General features: G+C 41.6%; 1 protein-coding gene across 6 annotated transcripts in view; it reads left to right on the top strand.

Annotated features, from left to right (window-relative positions):
- The window catches only part of evi5b (ecotropic viral integration site 5b), a 295,151-nt gene that overhangs the window by 54,204 nt on the left and 219,487 nt on the right, over nt 1-21,460 (top strand). For 5 of the 6 annotated variants that reach the window (XM_043698800.2, XM_043698798.2, XM_043698802.2 and 2 more), the window contains exon 2: nt 11,708-11,937. In XM_043698800.2, the coding sequence (XP_043554735.2) occupies nt 11,789-11,937 (149 nt within the window). In that variant the 5' untranslated portion in view covers nt 11,708-11,788. Of the gene's footprint in view, nt 1-11,707; nt 11,938-21,460 lie in introns of those variants that run through there. The other variant, XM_087990459.1, reaches the window with a different exon arrangement.

The raw sequence follows: 21,460 nt of genomic DNA, 5'->3' as shown, positions 1-21,460 counted from the left end.
ACTTATACACTTAATGGTAAGGTCCTAAGGAGTGTTGCTGAACAAAGAGACCTTGGAATGCAGGTTCATAGCTCCTTGAAAGTGGAGTCGCAGGGAGATAGGATAGTGAAGAAGGCATTTGGTATGCTTTCCTTTATTGGTCAGAGTATTGAGTACAGGAGTTGGGAGGTCATGTTGCGGCTGTACAGGACATTGGTTAGGCCACTGTTGGAATATTGCATGCAATTCTGGTCTCCTTCCTATTGAAAAGATGTTGTGAAACTTGAAAGGGTTCAGAAAAGATTTCTAAGGATGTTGCCAGGGTTGGAGGATCTGAGCTACAAGGAGAGGCTGGACAGGCTGGGGCTGTTTTCCCTGGAGCGTCGGAGGCTGAGGGGTGACCTTATAGAGGTTTACAAAATTATGAGGGGCATGGATAGGATAAATAGGCAAAGTCTTTTCCCTGGAGTGGGGGAGTCCAGAACTAGAAGACATAGGTTTAGGGTGAGAGGGGAAAGATATAAAAGAGACCTTTGGGGCAACTTTTTCACGCAGAGGGTGTTACGTGTATGGAATGAGCTGCCAGAGGAAGTGGTGGAGGCTGGTACAATTGCAACATTTAAAAGGCTTTTGGATGGGTATATGAATAGGAAGGATTTGGAGGGATATGGGCCGGGTGCTGGCAGGTGGGACTAGATTGGGTTGGGATATCTGGTCGGCATGGACGGGTTGGACCGAAGGGTCTGTTTCCATGCTGTACATCTCTATGACTCTATAACTACTTTTCAAAACTTCAAAAAAATTAATGACTATTTAAAATTGATTTTTTTTTAAACGTTGTATATGGAGAATGACGTAGGAACTTTGGCTAAGGGGTTGTTAGTAATTTAGTCCAAAACTGTAAAGGAATTGCATCCATCATAACAAATTATACAGCTTTGAAGAATGCGACCTGTGACTCATCTTGCTCATGCTGAAATTTTGAAAATGTCATTTGATATGCCCCATTTATCCACTAAGTTAGTAATTCCCTCAGGTCTGTGTCTGAATGTTGAGAGTTAGTCTCACTTCAAAGATAACAAGCATTTGAGGCAATGCTGAAAGAGTACATTACTGTCAAAGATTCAGTCTTTTGGTTGAGATGTTAGTGCAAGGCCCAGTCAACACTTTGTTGGAGTGGAGGGTCCCATAGTATTGCTTCAAAGATCAGCAATGGCGTTATCTCTGTGGTTCTAATCAATGTTTGTTATATTTATTCACACCACTAAAATATCTTGTTATTACATCATAATTTGCAGGGACTTGTGCTCAAATTGGTAATTCCTAAAAATACCTCATTGACTGTAAAGCTCTTTATAATGTACTGAGGTTGTGAAAGGCTCTGTATTAAGATGTCTTAATTTTGTTAACTTTAAGTCTGTTTCCAGTTCATTTGAACAAATAATTGTTGGATTAGCTTACAGCACCCTTTCAGAAAATACATTCCAGATCTTAAATATTTATTATAAAAATACATTTCTCATGAACAATTTGGTTCTTTTGCCAGTTGGCTAAAATCTGTTTCCTGCGGATAATGATCCTGATGGTAATGGAAAGTTTCTTCCTATTTTCGGACTCTCAATTCATTGTATACTGAAACAACATTTTAAAATAGTTGAAATTCAGAAGACATCTCTCTATAACACTGGCTGCGTTCATTGCACCACACATTAGACTACTCCTTGATTTTTCCATCTGACAGCGACTGATATAGGGAGACTGCTGCATCAACGGATGTCACTGTGTGGTGAATTGTTTGGAAATGGACATTGAAGCTTTGAGTTCTTGAGAAGTAATTTGAAAAAGTAGTATCTATTTGTTTCCCTTTGAATTTGTTGCAATGAGTAAACAGGGAGGTGATGGTCTCGTGGTATTTTTCCTGGATTGTTGATCCGGAGACCTAGGTAAATGTTCTGGGCCCTGGGTTCGAATCCCACCAAGGCAGATGGTGGAATTTGAATTCAATAAAAATCTGGAATTAAGACTCTCATGATGAGTTCAGTGTCAATTGTCAGTAAAATCCATCTAGTTCTGTTATGTCCTTTGCTGCCATTCTTACTTGGTCTGGCTTATGTATGACTCCAGACAGCAATGTTGATGACTCTTAAGTGCCTCTCTGGGCAATTTGGGATGGACAATAAATGCCACTCCCCTCCCGCCCCGTGAATGAATATTTTTTTTTAAATTTGACTTTTGTGAATTTGCAGGGCAATTAAGGACAAGACCTGAACTGTTATTACAGGATAAATCCAATCTCAACCACTGTCTTCCATAAATGTGCAGTTACATGCAGAAATCCAGAAGTTGCTGTTAGAAACACGCTACTTCTCAGGACATGTGAAGTTGTTAGCTTCCATGAAGGACTTAGCACTGAAATCAGAACTAGTACGAATTGGGTTATTTATTCATTGATTTTCCACTAGAGAGATGAATGCAATATATCTAGTGCATTTTGGAGAAAATGAGTTTGATCGTGTAACAAGTAATTGCTAAACAATCTGTCAGACCTAGAAAAATAGTTTTGAAGTTTAGTTCATTCAGAAGAAAATCCAGGTGCGAGCTTTTAAAACAAGATCATATCTTTATTTGATCTGTTTCCCTTAATATCAAATTAATTTTGAATGCTTTTTTGTTTTCTACATCATTCATATCTAATTAATGTTGGATATTCATTCCAGTTGCACGCAGTGCTCAAAAGCCACATGGAGTGTGCTATTCAATAAGACCATTAGTATCTGAAGGGGCTAACTGACATCACAAGTTTAAGCTCTGCCTATCAAGGCTGAAAGAACTGATCCTGGGAGGAGCTAACCAGCTGTACACAAGTAGCGAACAGTAATGTGTATTTTAACTTGTATTAGATGACTCACAAGAGACAATCATGTTATCTCAGAGGTCATGTATACAGCTTTTAAATAATATGTAATAAGCCTTTTTATGAAGATTGAGCTTATCTTCTGTTCCACACAGTGTGAGGGCATCCTTCTTGACATGGTATCAGAAACTTAGACTCTTACCAATTAGAAGTATTGATGACTGTGAATCTAACCAAGGCATCTTGGATTACTCCTGAAAACGCAGCAACAATATAAAGTAGGGACTGTAATGGAAAAGACTCCCAGATTAGGGGAAGTCTCTGCTGTGAAGCCCACAAAATGCCTGAATAGCTGTCATTGAGGTCATTGCAAATATGCCTGTAGACAAGATCTGTGCAATGTACTGGAAATTTATGATCTTTTTCTGCTCAAAGGGAAATTTAATCCATTTTAGGACTCTTCACAGTTTTCAGTTGTGTGCTGGTGTTCCAATAGAGTTATAATGGTCAGTCAAATAGTAAGCGGTGATGATTTCATTGTTTGTATTCATTAAGAATGAGGGCCAATAGACACATTGATAACACATTCATATACAATTGCTATTCACAAGTATGGAGAAACTCATTGTCTTTCTTGTTGCTCATTTGCCTTCTCAACACATTTCACATTCGGCTATTCTTTCCGGAGATGGTTGAAGCAATATTTTTAAACCTTTTTAAATACTTTTATAAACACTGACTTGGAACTTCATTTTTTTTTTTAAGTACCAGAGTATTGAGTACAGGAGTTGGGAGGTCATGTTGCGGCTGTACAGGATATTGGTTAGGCCACTTTTGGAATATTGCATGCAGATCTGGTCATCTTCCTATTGGAAAGATGTTGGGAAACTTGAAAGGGTTCAGAAAAGACTTACAAGGATGTTGCCAGGGTTGGAAGATTTGAGCTATAGGGAGAGGTTGAATAGGCCAGGGCTGTTTTCCATGGAGCGTCAGAGGTTGATGGTGACCTTGTAGAGATTTATAAAATCATGAGGGGCATGGGTAGGATAAATGGACAGGGTCTTTTCCCTGGGGTTGGGGAGTCCAGAACTAGAGGGCATAGGTTTAGCGTGAGAGTGAAAAGATATAAAAGAGACCTAAGGGACAACTTTTTCACACAGAGGGAGGTATGTGTGTGGAATGAGCTGCCAGAGGAAGTGGTGGAGGCTTGTACAATTGCAACATTTAAAAGGCATCTGGATGGATATATGAATAGGAAGGGTTTGGAGAGATATGGGAGAGAAAATTTGACTTTGCCTAATGAGATATTAAGTCCGAAAGCCAAAAGCTTGTTCAAAGAGGTAGGCTTTCAGAAGTGTCTTAAAGGATAAAGACATCACACGGCTGAGAGATATAGGGAGAGAATTCAGAACTTATAGCCTTAACATCTAAAAACACACCAATGAATGATGGAGTGCTCAAGAATGAAAGGAATGCAGATATGTTGGAGAGTTGTGATACTGGATGAGATTATGATGATAAAGTAGGGCAAGATCAAACGAGTTTTTGGAAACAGGCGTTCTAAAACCAGCATTACTGGATTGAGAATCATAGTTAGTCATCGAGCATGGGGAAACAGGTAAATGATGCCAGTTAAGACATGAGTTTTGGATGATTTCAAAAGCAAAAACCCGAGAGATTATTCAAAACCATGTTGGAATAGCTTTAGATGAGATCTAACAGAAGCATGAATAGTGAGGTTTTCTGCAGAGGTTGAGCAGTGAGTGGTGTTAAGAGATGAGTGTTCTCTTACTGTGGTCATGTGGCTGAGAGTTAATTGTGGGGTTGAATGTGATATCAGAGGCTGCAGGCTGTTTCAGTCTCAGTGGTTGGGAAGAGGGATGAAGTTATTAGCTGAATGTATTTGGGACAGACACTGAACACAATATTCTTTGTCTTTCTCCATATTTAGTTGGATCAAATTACTGCATGTTGAACAAGTAGTCTGACAATTTTGTGGTGAGGTCGAGCTTTGTGCCGTCAGCCTACTTGTGGAACCTGATGCTGTTTTCAGATGGTGTTCCCATGGAGCAGAAATAGGTATGGTATAGGGATAAATCCTTTGCAGTCACCAGAAATAACATGGTGGGGAGTGGGAAGAGAAGCGATTGCAAGTGCTGTCTCTCTCCCCCCCCCCCCCACAGGAAAACAATGGAGAAGGATGGTGTGGTCAACTGTGCTAAAAGCAACCATCAGATCAAAAGGGAGGAGGAATAGAAGTTACCATTAACATAATCATCAAAGTTGTCATTTTAACTTTTGTCACTGTTGCAGGAGCAAAAACCTGACTGACTGACTGACTGATTCCTGCAAGTTCAATGCTCTGTAGCCCTGAGGCGTGCAGTAGTAAATAGTGGTGGATAATTAAACAACTAACTATAGCAACTGACGTTTCAAATATCCCCATCTTGAGTAATAAGATACCAAGAAATCGGTGCAACAGAAAGGCTGAAGCAATTGTTGTCTTCAGCCAGAATTGCCGAGTACGTGACTCACCTCTGCCTTCTTCCAGAGGTCCCTAGCATATTATCTGCTTTGATTTACTCCACATAATATCAAGAAATGGCCAAGTATGCTGGATACTGCAACGGCTCAAGGCTTTGGTAGTATTCAGCAATTATACTGAAGAGTTGTGTTCTAGAGTGCATTCTAACTGTATCCCGAGCTAAGATATTCCAGTGTAACTTACAACAGTGGCGAATGTTGACAATGTAAAAAATTGTCTAAGTATGTCCTGTCCACAAAAACAGGACGAATGCAATATGACTTCCTTCGATCATCACCACAGTGATGGAATGTGTTTGACAGTGCAGTCAAATAGAAATTAAAAAGATTTGGTTCCTGTCAGCTTCTCACCTCATCACAACTTTGATCCAAAAATAAAAGAAGAGCTGAAATGAAGAACATCAAGGTAGGATTTGGCTGTTTGGTGTCAACGATCCCAGATAAAATTGTCAGTGGGAATTGGACAAACTCTCCGCTAGTTGGAGTCATAACCTTGCAAAAAGTCATTAATGGCTGCTGAAGGCTTGTCCTCATTATCTCAGTCCAAGTCCAAGCTATCCTCTACAGCTTAATTTATTAACTTCCCTGAATCCTAAGTTAAGAAGTAGAGATGTTTGCACATGATCCCAATGTTTGGTATATTTGCAACACCTGATTCTGAAGCAGTCCAACGCCACTTGAAGAAATACTTGGACAGCATTTGGGCTTGGGCTGATAGTGGGCGTTTGCATTCATGCCACACAAATTCCAGGCAGTGACATCTCTAATAAGAGAGAATCTAATCATCTCCCTTTGACATTCAGTGGCTTTGCTGGGAGGTTATCATTAACCAGGCACGCAAGTGCAAGAGCAAGTCAGAGGTTGGGAAACCAGTCTTGTCACCCCATTGCTTGTCTTTCTCTACAAGACACAAATCAGAAACAAATCACTTTCCACTTGCCTCAAACAGTACTAAAAAAGGACAGCACTGTCAAGGATAAAGCTATCCACTCAATCACCACCCCATCCACCACCTTAAACATTTACTCTCTCCATCATTGTGGACAGTGGCAGAAGCATCTACTATATATGGGTATAGTTAATTGTGTCGGGCAATTGTGTCTGGTTGATGGAGTCTAGAGTAGGAAATGAGAAGTTCTTTTTTGCAGGAAGAGTCAAAAAGCAGAGCATTTTTTAAGTGGAAAACTACAGAATTCCAAGATGCAGAGAATTCTAAGTGTTCTAGTGTGTCAATCACAAAAAATTGGCATTCGAGGGCAGCAAATAATTAGGAAGATTAGTGGAATGCTATCCTTTATTCTGAGAAAATTGAACATAGATGTAAGGATCTTATGCTTCAGTAATGGAGGGCATGGTGAGACCATATGGTGATGCGGTGTACAGTTTTGGTCTCCTTACTTTAATAAGGATGTAAGTACATTGGAGATGGTATAGAAGACGTCACGAGATTAAAGGCAAAATACCGCAGTTGCTGGAAATCTGAAACCAACACAACAGATTAGATTAGATTCCCTACAGTGTGGAAACAGGCCATTCGGTTCAACCCTCCGAAGAGTAACCCACCCTCTAAGTGTTCAACCCTCTACCCGAAGAGTAACCTATTTCCCCTCTAATGCACCTAACACTGTGGGTGATTTAGCATGGCCAGTTCACCTGACCTGCGCATCTTTGCAACTGTAGGGGGAAACCGGAGCACCTGGGGGCAACCCACACAGACACTGGGAGAATGTGCAAACTCCACACAGACAGTCGCCCAAGACTGGAATCGAACCTGGGATCCTGGTGCTGCGAGACAGCAGTGCTAACTACTGAGCCATAGTGCCTGTGAATAACTTTCTTAATAAAAATTCCGTAAAGTATATGATCCAGAAAACTTACTAAGACAAGCCACATTTTCTTGGTTTTGAATAGAAAAATAAACTTTACCATCTATATAGTCTGCAATACAATCAATGAAGTGCAGAAACTGCACTCAAGCACTCACTGACAGCATAACCTCAGGTGTTTACCAACAACTAATGTCATCAAGCCAATTCTGCTCCTGGAGTTATCACTCAGTGCTACAATCTCTCGCAATTATATCCAGCAAATACTGTTTTTGCGGTTTTTTGAACACCACTAAAAGCGTGGCGCTGGAAAAGCACAACAAGCCAGGCAGCATCCGAGGAGCAGGATCTGCAGCATCTGCGGGAAACAGAGCTAATGTTTCTAGTGTGGTATGAATTCTTCATTCCAATGAAGAGTCATACCTGCTGAGTTTACTATATTGATACCTGGAATAAGTAGGTTACCTTAAGAGTAAAGGTTGGACAGATTGAGGTTGATTCCCCTGGAGTTTTGAAGAAGATTGATTTGATTGAAGTATATAAAATCCTGAATGATTTTGACAAGTTGGAGGTGGACAGAATATTTCCTCTTGATCAGTCCAGATTAGAGTGGTGTATTTTAAAATTGGGGTTTCCCTTTTAGGGCAGAGATGAAAATAATTTTCTTTGAGGCCTGTGCGACTTTGGAACCATGCTTCAGGACATGGTAGAGACAGGATCATTGAATAATTTTAAGACGGAGGGTAAGGAGATTTTTGTTAGTCAAGGGAATCAAAGGTTACTGGGATTTGGTAGATGGGAATGTGCAATTCAAAACAAGTAGATCAGCCATAATATTAGTGAATAGTGGAGTAAGCTTGAATTGGCAAATAGTCTACTTTTATTCCTAATTTATACGATTTTACATGCAAGATATACTGGTGCCACTCACTAAAGCTTAGAGTCATAGAGATGTACAACATGTAAACAGATCCTTCAGTCCAACCCATCCGTGCCGACCAGATATCCCAACCCAATCTAGTCCCACCTGCCAGCACCCTGCCCATACCCCTGAAACCCTTCCTATTCATAAACCCATCCAAATGCCTCTTAAACGTTGCAATTGTACCAGCCTCCACCACCACCTCTGGCAGCTCATTCCATACATTTACCACGGCACTTGACAAACCAGTGATTTCTAACAACCTGGCTTAATGCAGCAGGTATGTGGGAGCACCACCTCCTGAAAGTTCCCTTCTAAGTAAATGCCATCCTGGCTGGAACTATTTCAAATTTTCCTTCATTGTTGCTGCGTCATAATCCTGGAATTCCATATTTAACTGCACTGTGGAAAGACTTGCAGGAGATGGACTGTAGCTGTTATGAGAACCTGGCTCACCACATCTTCTCAAGTACAATCAGAATACATTGTAAATGCTGGCCATGTCAGATTTGCCCAGATTCTGAAATAAAAAAGATTTAAAAAGACCATTTAAGAGTTGATGACTCATTTAACACTTCAGGAGAGGAAAGGGAGGTGAGCAACAGTTTGCAAACATTGGAGTCCTTGAGAGTTGTTTTGGTTTAAGGGGAGGGGATGGTAATGGCAGATTTAAAGTTGAGGGTTACAGAACCTGAAGACGTTCACAATCTTAGCAAATATCATAGCTAGGATTAGATATTAAGTTGTAAGAATGTTGTCCCAGCTGATGATCTTCTCAGATAAGACTGATCCCTATCAAGAACCTGGTTTGATGGATTGCAATTTTTAATATTAACAAAGTGGTCCCTCACTAAAACATAAGCATGCATTGCTGTTGATTTTTCTTAAACTTTAGTAAGACTAAAATTTTATTAGAAAAGCGATGTGGATAATTTAAAAATAATCCAATCAATCTAATTATAATACAAATTCAAAGATTTTGAACACTCAGTAAAAATATAATTCTATTCTTCCCAAAACTCTCCCTTGTAATTTGTAAAGAAACAAAACCAGCATTTGTATAGTCGCAAAACACACCTGGTATTGTTCCCAAAACACCATTCATATAATACCCTATTAGTATCCCTGCATGTAACACCTTGGTAAGTTTAAGTTACTTCAGGATTTGATTTTTAAACTGGAACTGTCATACTTTTTCCTGGAGCTATGATGCACCTGAGTTTCACTGCACTTGCTTAAATAATCGCTTCTGTGCTTTATATGGTCTGGAACCAATGCTAGCTATTCACTAAGAATGTAACTATATATATCCTCCTTTAACAAGAGCATTACTCGACACAGCCATCCTGTCTCAAGATTTGGAGATGCCAGTGTTGGACTGGGTGTACAAAGTTAAAAATCTCACAACATCAGGTTATAGTCCAATAGGTTTATTTGCAAGTACTAGCTTTTGGAGCGCTGCTTCCTCACAACAATCTGACAAACCTGTCAACACCTGTTTCCTGACTACATAGTTGGCTGTTTAGTTAGCATTCATACTCACATACATTGTTTTGATTCAGAGGAACTGGGTGCATTGTTGAAATTCATGACATTTAATATTACACAGTATGTGAAATACTCTTGTTTAATCTAAAGGGCTTATTTTTAATCTGTGCTTTAAATGAATGCGGGGAAATCGCAATTGCTGCTTCAACCAGTTTGTTTTTATTGGTTTTCCGTTGTAATGCCAGCTATTTAATATTTTAGAGGAATTCTGTTGTGCCAAGTTTGTATCTGAAGCATTCTTGAGGGTGATAATTAGGAAATAAGAATCGAAAATCTGCATGAAGTTGCAACTGGCATTGTAATGTTTTTAAAACCAAGGGGTTTAAAGATGTAGACTCATAGTGTGTGCAAAGGGTGATGGTGTAGAAGTATTGTGGAGATGCCAGTGTTGGATGAGGGTGTACAAAGTTAAAAATCACACAACACCAGGTTTACAGTATTTGGAAATACTGGCTTTCAGACCGCTGCTCCTCCATCAGGTAGCTAGTGGGGCAGGATTATAAGTCACAGAATTTATAGCACAAGATCATTGTGTCATGCAAATGATACAGTATATTGAACAAACCGCAATCTAGATTTGTTCAATATACCATATCAATTGCGTGACACGAATGTTGCGCGATAAATCCTGTGTCAGGATGATCCTGCCCCACGAGCTACCTGAAAAAGGAGCAGCAGTCTGAAAGCAGGTACTTCCAAATAAACCTCTTGGACTATAACCTGGTGTTAAGTGTTTTTTTTAATGGTGTAGAAGTGGGAAGAGAAGCCATTGCCCTGGTTACAACTGGGCAGACAAGTACCAAATGTGAAGCCCTACCCAGCTGGACGTTGGTAGAGAGGCATTGGAAAAGAATGGAATAGTCAATCAGTTAAAGGCTGCAGACAGGTCAATAAAGGCTATATATTTCTTGTCTCTTTGAAGTTTCCTTCACTTAAATTTATGTTAAATTTGCGTGTTTTTGACTCTTATCTGATTTTTTGGGGGTTTGTGAGCTCATCCCAAAAAGTTTAAACTTTGTCTCTGCATTTTCCTGACAGTCTCTCTGTTTTTTGTGCCTTCTTGGATGAGCCTTTTCCATTTTGCTTGGACAAGAATCCTTTGAATTGATAGAGATGTTTAGTGTCTTCGGCGATGTTTTGAGGAGTTGGGAGCTTCCTGCAGCAAATCTGTTTCGACTGGAGCATTTGCTTTGGTTAGCTGAGCCATGCTTTAGGTTCCTGACTCCTTAAACTTACTGCACCGTAACTAAATTGATGCACTAGAACGTGATGGTGTGCATAAATATACACCATGAGATGGAATGGTAAGTCAGTTGGACCAATGTCTAATTGACCATGTACATTGTCATATGTTAGATTGCAGTAAATTCCTGTTAATTTTTGGCAGCTTTTACAGAGGCAGATTCTATTGTAAATGCGGACATGGGAATTTAGGATGGAAATGGTTGCCATGTATAAATGTAAATTTTTTCATGTCAGGAGAAGAATCACTGCGATATTTAGTACAATTCAAAGCCAGGAAGCAGCATTTATCAAGCAAGTCTATTTCTTAACATAACTGGTTTGCAAATTCAATTACTTCAGAAGATATGCAGGTTAGGTGAATTGGCCATGCTAAATTACCCATAGTGTAGGTTATAAGTCAGGGGTAAATATAGGGTGGGGGAGTGGGTCTGGGTTGGCTACTGTTTGGAGGGTCGGTGTGGACTTATTGGGCTGAAGGGTCTGTTTCCACACAGGAGGAATTCTAATTTATTACTAATTAAGCTGATAGCAGATATTTTGAATCAACTTGGGCAATTATGTTATGACAGGTGGGACTGAAACCCAGGTCTTCTGGCCCAGAGGTAGGGGCTTTACCACTGCACCGCAAGCCCTCCACACTCGACGGGAGTTGATGTGCATATTGTGTTGAAACCTGGGATTTTACAAGGGACCTTCAGATCTTGAGTCAAATGCTCAACCCAGCTGAGCTATTTTGTCCGCTTAGCTGATGGCATGCTGTATAATCTAATCATAAGCTTTTCTCATCAGGTGGCGACAGACAAGGTTGCAGAGAAATTGAGTTCTACTCTCTCATGGGTGAAGAGCACAGTGTCTCACACTGTCAGTCAAATGGCTAGCCAGGTGGCAAGCCCATCCGCTTCACTGCACACTACATCTTCTTCAACAACACTGTCTACACCAGCACTTTCACCAGGATCACCAACCACGCTCAGTCCTGATGACTTGGAGCTCCTAGCTAAGCTAGAAGAACAGAACAGGTCAGTTCAGTTTTGTTCCTTGTATTCAAGGTTTTTGTAAGTTAAATAGTTTTATGGAGAAAATTAAGATAAGCTAATGGATTTTTGCTTATCATTGTGATGTTTACACCACCCATGCCCTTCACCTATTCCAAGATTTTCATTTCCCCTGCCCCCAACGCCTCATCTTCACCATGGACATCCAGTCCCTGTACACATCCGATCCGCCACAACGAAGATCTCTAAATCCTCCGTTTCTTCCTCTCATGCCATCCCAACCAGTACCCTTCCATGAGGAGGTTGAACAGTTAATCAACTTTACCAACACCTTCCACCCCGACCTCGAGTTCACCTGAATCAAGTCGGCAACCTCCCTCCCCTTCCTGGACCTCTCCATCACAGTCTCTGGTGGCCGACTAACCACAGATATATGCTACAATCCAACCAACTCCCACAGCTACCTAGACTACACCTCAACCCACCCCACCTCCTCTAAAAATGCCATCCTTTATTCCCAATTCCTCCGTCTCTGCTGCATCTGTTCCCAGGATGACCAATTCCACCTCAGTCCCAGGTGGCCGCCTCCTTCCACAAATGACCCTTCCCACGTGGTTGACAAGGCCCTCCATCGCATCTACTTGATCACCGGACTTGAACCCCACCCTTCCCAATGCAACAAGGACAGGCCCCCCCCCGTCCCCGTCCTCCCCTTCCATTCCACTAAGCTCTGCAAACAATGCATCATCCTCCGCCACTTCCACCATCTCCAAACGGACCCCCACCAGCAGAGATGTATTTCCCTCCCCACCCCTGTCAGCATTCCATAAAGACCATTCCCTCCACTTCTCTCTTGTGAAGTCCACACCCCCCACCAGCCCACACCCAAGTCCTGGCACCTTTCCCTGCCACCACAGGAAGTGCAAAACCTGCGCCCACACCACTCCCATCACCTCCATCCAAGATTCCAAGGGATCCTTCCACATCTGTCAGAAATTCACCTGCACCTCTACCAATGTCATCTACTGCATCCATTGCACCTGATGTGGTCTCCTCTACATCGGGGAGACAGGACGCCTTCTTGCGGATTGTCCCAGAGAACATTTCTGGGACACCCGCACCCACCAGCCCCACCACCCTATGGCTGGACACTTCAACTCCCCCTCCCACTCTGTCAAGGTCATGCAGGTCCTGGGCCGCCTCTACCGCCAAACCATTGGCACCCAATGCCTGGAGGAGGAACGCCTCATAATCCGTCGAGGGACCCTGCAACCACATGGGATAAATGTGGATTTCAACAACTTGATTTCCCCTCTTCCCCCCATATTATCCCAGTCTTAAGCCTCCAAGTCAGCACCATCCTCTAGACCCATCCATCACTGCTCCCTCTGATCTATCACTGTGTCCCTCACCTTCGCCTACCTATCACAATCTCAGCTACCTACCTGCAACCCCACCCCTTCTCATTTCTCTCTCAGCCCTGACCCGCAAGCCTCATTCCTGATGAAGGGCTTGTGGCTGATTCTCCGCTCCTCAGATGCTACCTGACCGTCCGTACTTTTCCAGCACCACGCTCTGGACTCCTCCCTGATATTTACTTCTCACTACTTTAATTTGAACTCATCGGTTTTGCCCACTGCCTGGTATGAAGAAATGAATACTAGCGAGTTTTGAGAAGATTTGTAGCTCAGGTTGACATTCTGGATGTAGATTTGCGCGCTGAGCTGGCAGGTTCATTTTCAGACGTTTCGTCACCCTACTAGGTAACATTTTCAGTGAGCCTCTGGATGAAACACTGCTGATTCCTGCTTTCTATTTATATGTTTGGGTTTCCTTGGGTCTGTGTCATTTCCTGTGGCGATGTCATTTCCTGGGGTAACTACTTTCCTACGGTGATGTCATTTCCTGTTCTTTTTCTCGGTGGGGCGGTAAATTGGTTCCAAGTCCATGTGTTTGTTGATAGAGTTCTGATTGGAATGCCATGCTTCTAGGAATTCTCGTGCGTGTCTCTGGCTTGTCCTAGGATGGATGTGTTGTCCCAGTCGAAGGGGTGCCCTTCCTCATTGTATGTAAGGATACTAGTGAGAGAGAGGGTCATGTTGTTTTGTGGCTAGTTGATGTTCATGTGTCCTGGTGGCTAGTTTTCTGTCAGTTTGTCCAATGTAGTGTTTGTTGGTCCTTGCACAGTATTTTGTAAATGACATTAGTTTTGCTTGTTGTTTGTTTAGGGTCCTTCAAGTTCATTAGCTGCTGTTTTCGTGTGTTGGTGGGTTTGTGGGCTACCATGATGCTAAAGGGTCTCAGTAGTCTGGCAGTCATTTCCGAGATGCCTTGATGTAGGGGAGAGTGGTTAGGATTTCTGGATGTGTTTTGTCTGCTTGTTTGGGTTTGTTACTGAGAAATCTGCAGACTGTGTTCATTGGGTACACGGTATAGGTGATTTTCCTCTGCTCTTTGTAGTTCCTCTGTGCTGCAGAGTGTGGTGGCTCGTTGGAATAATGTTCTGATGCAGCTTCATTTGTGGACGTTGTTCAATATTTGTGTTGTTTTCCTGTAGGCGCTGGTTTGAAATTCCCCATTGGCTGTTCGCTCTACTGTGATATCCAGGAATGGCATTTTGTTGTTTTCCTCTTTTTAGTGAATTTTACGCCAGCAAGGGCATTATTGATGGTCTTGAAGGTTTCCTCTAATTTGTTTCGTTTAGTGATGACAAAGATGTCATCCACGTAGCGGACCCAAAGTTTGGGTTGGATGAGCTATTTGTTTGAGTCTCTGCATTACTGTCTCTGCTAAGAACCCTGATATCGGAGATCCCATGGGTGTTCCGTTGGTTTGTCGGTCGGTTTTGTTGTTGAAGAAGTGGGTGGTAAGGCATAGGTCCACTAGCTTGACGATACTGTCCTTGCTGATGAAGTTGATAGTGTTTGGTGTATGTATCTTTGGGCCTTCTAATAGTGTAGTCAGTGTTTCCTTGGCCAGGTGATGTTGATTGATGTGAACAGAGCTGTTAAATCAAAGGAGACCATTATTTCATCCTCTTCTATCTTAGTGTCTTTGGCTTTCAGGAATTCTTAGGTGGAGTGGATGGGATTGGCATGAGTCTTCTACTGAGTCATTTACAAAATACCGTACAAGGACAGTAATAAACACTACATTGGACAAACAGGCAGAAAACTAGCCACCAGGATACATGAACATCAACTAGCCACAAAACGACATGACCCTGTCTCATGAGTATTCTTATGTACAGATGAGGAAGGACACCACTTCAACTGGGACAACACATCCATCCTCGGACAAGCCAAACAGAGACACCACGAGGATTCCTAGAAGTAGGGCATTCTAACCTTATCAACGAACACATTGACCTGGACCTGATTTATACACTCCCAACACTGAGAAAAGGAACCGGAAATGGCATCACATCAGGAAATGGCATCACATCAGGAAATGGCATCACATCAGGAAATGGCATCACATCAGGAAATGGCATCACATCAGGAAATGGCATCACATCAGGAAATGGCATCACATCAGGAAATGGCATCACATCAGGAAATGGCATCACATCAGGAAATTACATCACCAACCCAAGGAACCCCATAGAAGGCAGGAATCATCAGCAGTGCTTCGTTCAGATGTTCACTGAAGATGTTACCTAGTAGGGTGACGAAACGTCTGAAAATGAACCTTGCACCTCAGCGAGCAAACCTACATCCAGAAATTAATACTGTACATGTATTACTATTGGACCAACTTGGTATTTGCATTCACACTGAGCATTATTACCCTCTGTTACGTATTACTCACTGGACAATGAAATGTAAAGTGTCTGGAAACTATATTATAGTTTTACATATATAGTTCATAAGGAGTGTAATTTAAATGGTTTGTGTCCTTGGGACATATGAAAAACTTCAGTTATTTTTGCTTAGCTTGCAATTTCATCTGCAGGGCGATTCTTCAGGAAAATGCAAATTTTCTGATTTGGCATTGGAATTTTAGGATTACAAAGAATTGCTTGGAAGCATAAACATAGAAACGTGGAAAGTAGGAATAGGCCATTCGACCCTTTGCGCCTGCTCCAACATTCGTTATGGTCATGGCTGATCATCCAACTCAGTAGCCTGATCCCACTTTCCCCCACCCCTATCCTTTGATCCCTTTGGCTTCAAGTGCTATATCCAATTCCTTCTTGAAATCGGACACTGTTTTGGCCCTGACTGCTTTCTGTGGTAGTGAATTCCATAGGCTGTCCACTTTCTGGTTGAAGAAATTTCTCCTTATCTCAGTCCTAAATCGTGATCCCTGGTTCTGGACTCCTACTGTTGGGAAACTCCTTCCTGAATCTACCATATTTACTCCTTTTAGAAATGTACAGGTTTCAAATGAAATCCTTCTCCTCCCCCCCCCCCCACCCCCATTCTTCTGAACTCCAGTGAATGTAATCGTAACCAATTTCACCCTTCCTCATGTCCATCCCGCCATGCCAGGAATTAGTCTGTAAGCTTTCACTGCCTTCTCTCAATAGCGAGAACATCTTTCTTCAGATAAGGAGACTAAAACTGTGCACAGTACTCCATGTGTGGTTTTGTCAAGGCTTTGTATAATTGCAGGAGACATACCTGTTCCAGTAGTCTAATCCTATTGCTACAAAGGCCAGTGTATCAATTCTTTCTTAACTGCCTGCGAGCTTGCCTTCAGCGACTGGTGTACACTGACACCCAGGTCTCGATGTAGATTTCCCTCCCTCAATTTCTAGTCATTCAGATAAGTGTGCGCTTTCCTGTCTCTGCTATCAAATGGAATAACATCACATTTATGCATATTATATTACTCCTGCTATGCATTTGCCCAATTAGTCAGCTTGTCCAAATCACACTGAAACATCTCTGCATCCTCCTCACAGCTCATCCTCCCACCCAGCTTTCTGTCATTTGAAGATTGGAGGTATTACATTTCCCTTATCTTACTCATTGACCAATATTGTGAATGCTGGGGTCCTAGTAGTGATCCCCACTGTCCCCAATAGTTACTGCCTGCCATATGCCTGAAAAAGACCCATTTGTACCTATTCCAATTCCTGTACACTACTCCCAATCATGTGCTTAAATATTACACACTTCTCTCATCACAAGATGTATTATTAACTGTCATTAACTTTCTTGTGAAAAAAATGGCTTCGTTCTCAACATATAATATTGAAACTTTAACTGCTTAATTTTTTTCTCCTATAATTCTCCTGAAGCAGCAATTCACAAAGACCATAAAGAATTCTATTAACCATGAGTAATGTTATTATATAATGTGAAGGTGCCGGTGTTGGACTGGGATGGACAAAGTTAAAAATCACACAACACCAGGATAGCCTCAGCCAGGACTTTGGGTTCATGTCTCGCTTCAGGTGATCCCACTACAGTATACACTCTCTCCCTCTCACACGGGCATAACAAGCACACACACAAAGTCTATATATTCACACACTCACACGGACCCTCACACACACGCTGTCTCTCAAACACACAGGCATACACCCTTCCACTCTCACCCTCTCTCAGGTTTATACTACGCCACCCTCAAGCACACACTCTACCAAGCACATGCAAACACACGCACTCTCGTGCACAGTCTTCTCCCCCTTGCCCCACATGTGCATACACACACATATAAGTCTATGGGATGAATTTGCATTTGCAGAATTGTATTTGCAGGTACATTGTATTTTTGCTCAAAAAGCGCACAACCTGCAAGCAGTCAATGCAGACATTCAATCCATGTAACATTTTATAAATTCCTACTTTGGAATAGAACCAGTCTGACTCAAGATTGGGATACAGACAAACTCTAACCTCACACCTTTAATGCATTGTCTGAGCTAAGATGTCACCTTTTTTTATAAAACATACAAGTTATCTTGAGAATGTGCCTTAAAAGAAGTTCTGACATTTACATGTTAATGAACCAAAACCTGCAACCCTGTCTAAAAGAGGAAAGACATAACAACAACCTAGGTTTGTTCAATATATCCTTTTAATTGCATGACACTGATATTTTGCAATAGGTTCTGTGTCTTATGATCCAGCCCCATGAATTACCTGCTGAAGGAGCAGTGCTCCAAAAGCTAGTGCTTCCAGTTAAATTTGTTGGACCTAGTGTTGTGATTTTTAACTAATGTTCTTACAATTCAAGGTAGTTTGCAAAGAATTTATTGTTGGGGTGGGTCAGAATTATAATACTAAACAGGCCATTCAGTCAACTAATTTATTGTGTTTATCTTCTGTTGTTGTTATATCTGTAGAAGCCCCCAGGAACCTCTTTTAGGTGAAAACATCTGAAATCTTACTTATTTACTCAGTCATAAGACTCCATGATTTAAAACTGAAGAATTTACTATACAAGAGTCAAACAAAACAAATGTCTTAGTTTACCACTGCTTCACTGCTGTTGGGTCACAATCCTGGAATTCCCCCCTAAGGGTCAATCTACAGAACATGGACTGCAGCAGTTGAAGAAGGCAGCTCACCACCACCTTTTCGAGGGCAACGAGTGACGCCAATGTCCCTTGAATGAATTTTTTAAAAAGTTGGCTCAGATGTTTACTTTGCCTGCAGGTTATCAAACTCAGTCACAAAGTCCTTCAAAGCTCTGTCTTTCTCAAAGAATTTCAGCTCCTTTCCCTTTAATAACTAGCCTGAATCCCAGCTGACGACAACACAGATTGAACCCATGTTGCAAGGTCACGATCTTGAAAATAAAATGACATGTCTGCAGAATCACTTCAGTTCTACCTGTTAGGTTCTGAATGGTGTAGAACAAATGGAGCAGCACGGTGGCTCAGTGGTTAGCACTAATGCCTCACAGCACCGGGGACCTGGGTTCATATCCACCCTTGGGAGACTATTGCCTGGAGTTTGTACATTCTCCCCATGCCTGCGTGGTTTTTTTCCAGGTGCTCTGGTTTCCTCCCAATCTGCACACCTTTAGATTGTGGCCATGCTAAATTGCCATGGTGTCCAGGGATGCGTAGATTAGGTGAATTGGCCATGCCGTATTGCCCACCCTGTCCAAGGATGTGTAGGATAGGTGAATTAGCCATGGGAAATGCAGGGTTATAGGTATAGGGTAGGGAGGTGAGTCTGGGTGGGATGCTCTTTGGAGAGTTGGTGTGGACTTATTGGGCCGAATGGCCTGTTTCCTCACTGTAGGGATTTTGTGGACCAATGTTATCTTCAAGTAACTCAAACACCTGCAATATCATTGTATGTGCTGGTTCTCAGCTTGGGGATTCTTCAGATTATCTGTACTGCATCACAGAACTTAGCAACTTCTACCCCTGAGCATACGTTCCTCTTATATAGCTTTAACCAGTTTTAGTCCTCTAGAAATTTGGGTTTCCAGTTTCACCTTCTATTTATGCTTCCTTAGAAAATTGGAGAGTTGGTCTCTGTTTTTGGTTATAGAGTTATATAGCATGGAAACAAGCTCTTCGACCCAACACGTTCATGCTGATCACGATTTCTAAATTAAGACTACCTTAAAAAAAGCTTTTGAACTGATGGATTCCATCATAACATGACTTTCCTCTCATTCCATCAACGTCATCTCAGCATGTCAGTGTGTGTTTCTGTTCCCTTTTCTGCCAATACTTTATTGATTTCCTTTTGAAGCAGCACATTTCCTGTGACTGGTAGTTGCATATTCTGACAGCACTGAAAAGGAAATATTTCCTAGCTTTCCTCTTTGATCTATTTGTAATTCCTGTACTTAAGGTTCATACTTTTGGATGTTCTACAGTTAGAACCATTCTGTGCACATCTCTCCTGTCCACACCACTTATAATTTAAAAGACTCCTCTATCAGATCTTTTATTATTGAAAAAAGAAAAAGGTACCAACTTCTTCAATCTTTACCAATAGCTGTAATCTCTCAGTTCTGGTACCATCCTTATAAATAGTTTTTGCATTTTTGTAAACACTTATGCCCTTTTTATAGTACAGAGGCCAGACCATGTACAGTATTCTTAATTAAGCCTGATGCAGGATCTCATGCAGGCTCAATATAACTTCATTACTGTTGAATTCTACAACCCTAGAAAATACACCAATGCTCTCTTTGCATTTTAATTGCTTTGCTGGTCTGTGATGCTTTTAATGGTTTTATTACTTGTAGTTCGAGCTCTGTTTGCTCTTCTGTCCTGTGCAGTTACTTATTTTTATTGTGTAGATCGTATTTCTATGTTTCTTACCAAAGTACATCACTCTTAAATACATCGTAGTTAAAATTATTTTGTCATTGAATGGTTGCTTCTGCGAGTTTCCTGATGTCTTTCAGATATGATGCAGAGCTGGGCTGAGGAGTGGCAGATGGAGTTCAACCCTGTCAAGTGTGAGGTTGTCCATTTTGGAAGGACAAATAAGAATGCGAAATACAGGGTTAACGGTAGGGTTCTTAGTAAGGTGAAGGAGCAGAGGGATCTTGGGGTCTATGTTCATAGATCTTTGAAAGTTGCCACTCAGGTGGATAGAGCTTGTAAGAAGGCCTATGGTGTATTAGCGTTCCTTAGCAGAGGGATTGAATTCAAGAGTCATGAGGTGATGTTGCAGCTGTACAGGACCTCGGTAAGGCCACATTTGGAGTACTGTGTGCAGTTCTGGTCACCTCACTTTAGGAAAGATGTGGAAGCTTTGGAGAGGGTGCAGAGGAGATTTACCAGGATGTTGCCTGGAATGGAGAATAGGTTGTACGAGGATAGGTTTTCTCATGGGAACGGTGAAGGATGAGGGGTGACTTGATAGAGGTTTATAAGATGATCAGGGGAATAGATAGAGTAGATAGTCAGAAACTTTTTCCCCAGGTACAACAGTGTTACAAAGGGACATAAATTTAAGGTGAAGGGTGTAAGGTATAGGGGGGATGTCGGGGTAGGTTCTTTACCCAGAGAGTGGTGGGGGCATGGAATCCGCTGCCTGTGGGAGTGGCAGAGTCAGAATCATTGGTGACCTTTAAGCGGCAATTGGATAGGTACACGGATGGGTGCTTAAGCTGGGACAAATGTTCGGCACAACATCGTGGGCCGAAGGGCTTGTTCTGTGCTGTATTGTTCTATGTTCTTTAATTATGTTGTATTTTTCCTCAGTGTTAGCTTTGTCTTTGAGTTTAATCAAATGTTCAATTCATTCGTATAAGTTCTAGCACTAATAATCCTTGAAGCACATAACTTTGTGCTTTCCTCCAACAAGAAAAACTTCCTTTTGTCCCTTCTCTGTTTCTGGACAAATAGCTCGTCTTGATGGTGGCACGTCATGTGGAGGGAGAGTCTGATACCCTGACACATCAACCAAATGAATTTAAATATCATCACAGAAATAAAGGAATTTGAATTCGCATTACAAATAACTCTGGAAATGGAAAGCTAGTGGACAACTCTACAAAAAAAAACAAAGGCCATAAAGTTACTGATTCTTATAAAATCCTAAGTAGATCATACATGTTCTTGAGGGAAGGAACTAGCTGTCCATAATTGGTATAGCCAAATTAAAAGGCTCCA

This window comes from Chiloscyllium plagiosum, unplaced genomic scaffold, assembly GCF_037043375.1.
Source record: "Chiloscyllium plagiosum isolate Xiang-an unplaced genomic scaffold, Cpla_swu_hap1 HiC_scaffold_9, whole genome shotgun sequence".
Classification (NCBI taxonomy): Eukaryota; Metazoa; Chordata; class Chondrichthyes; order Orectolobiformes; family Hemiscylliidae; genus Chiloscyllium; species Chiloscyllium plagiosum.
The sequence above is the reverse complement of the archived record's forward strand: the minus strand, read 5'-3'. Positions and strand labels throughout refer to the sequence as shown.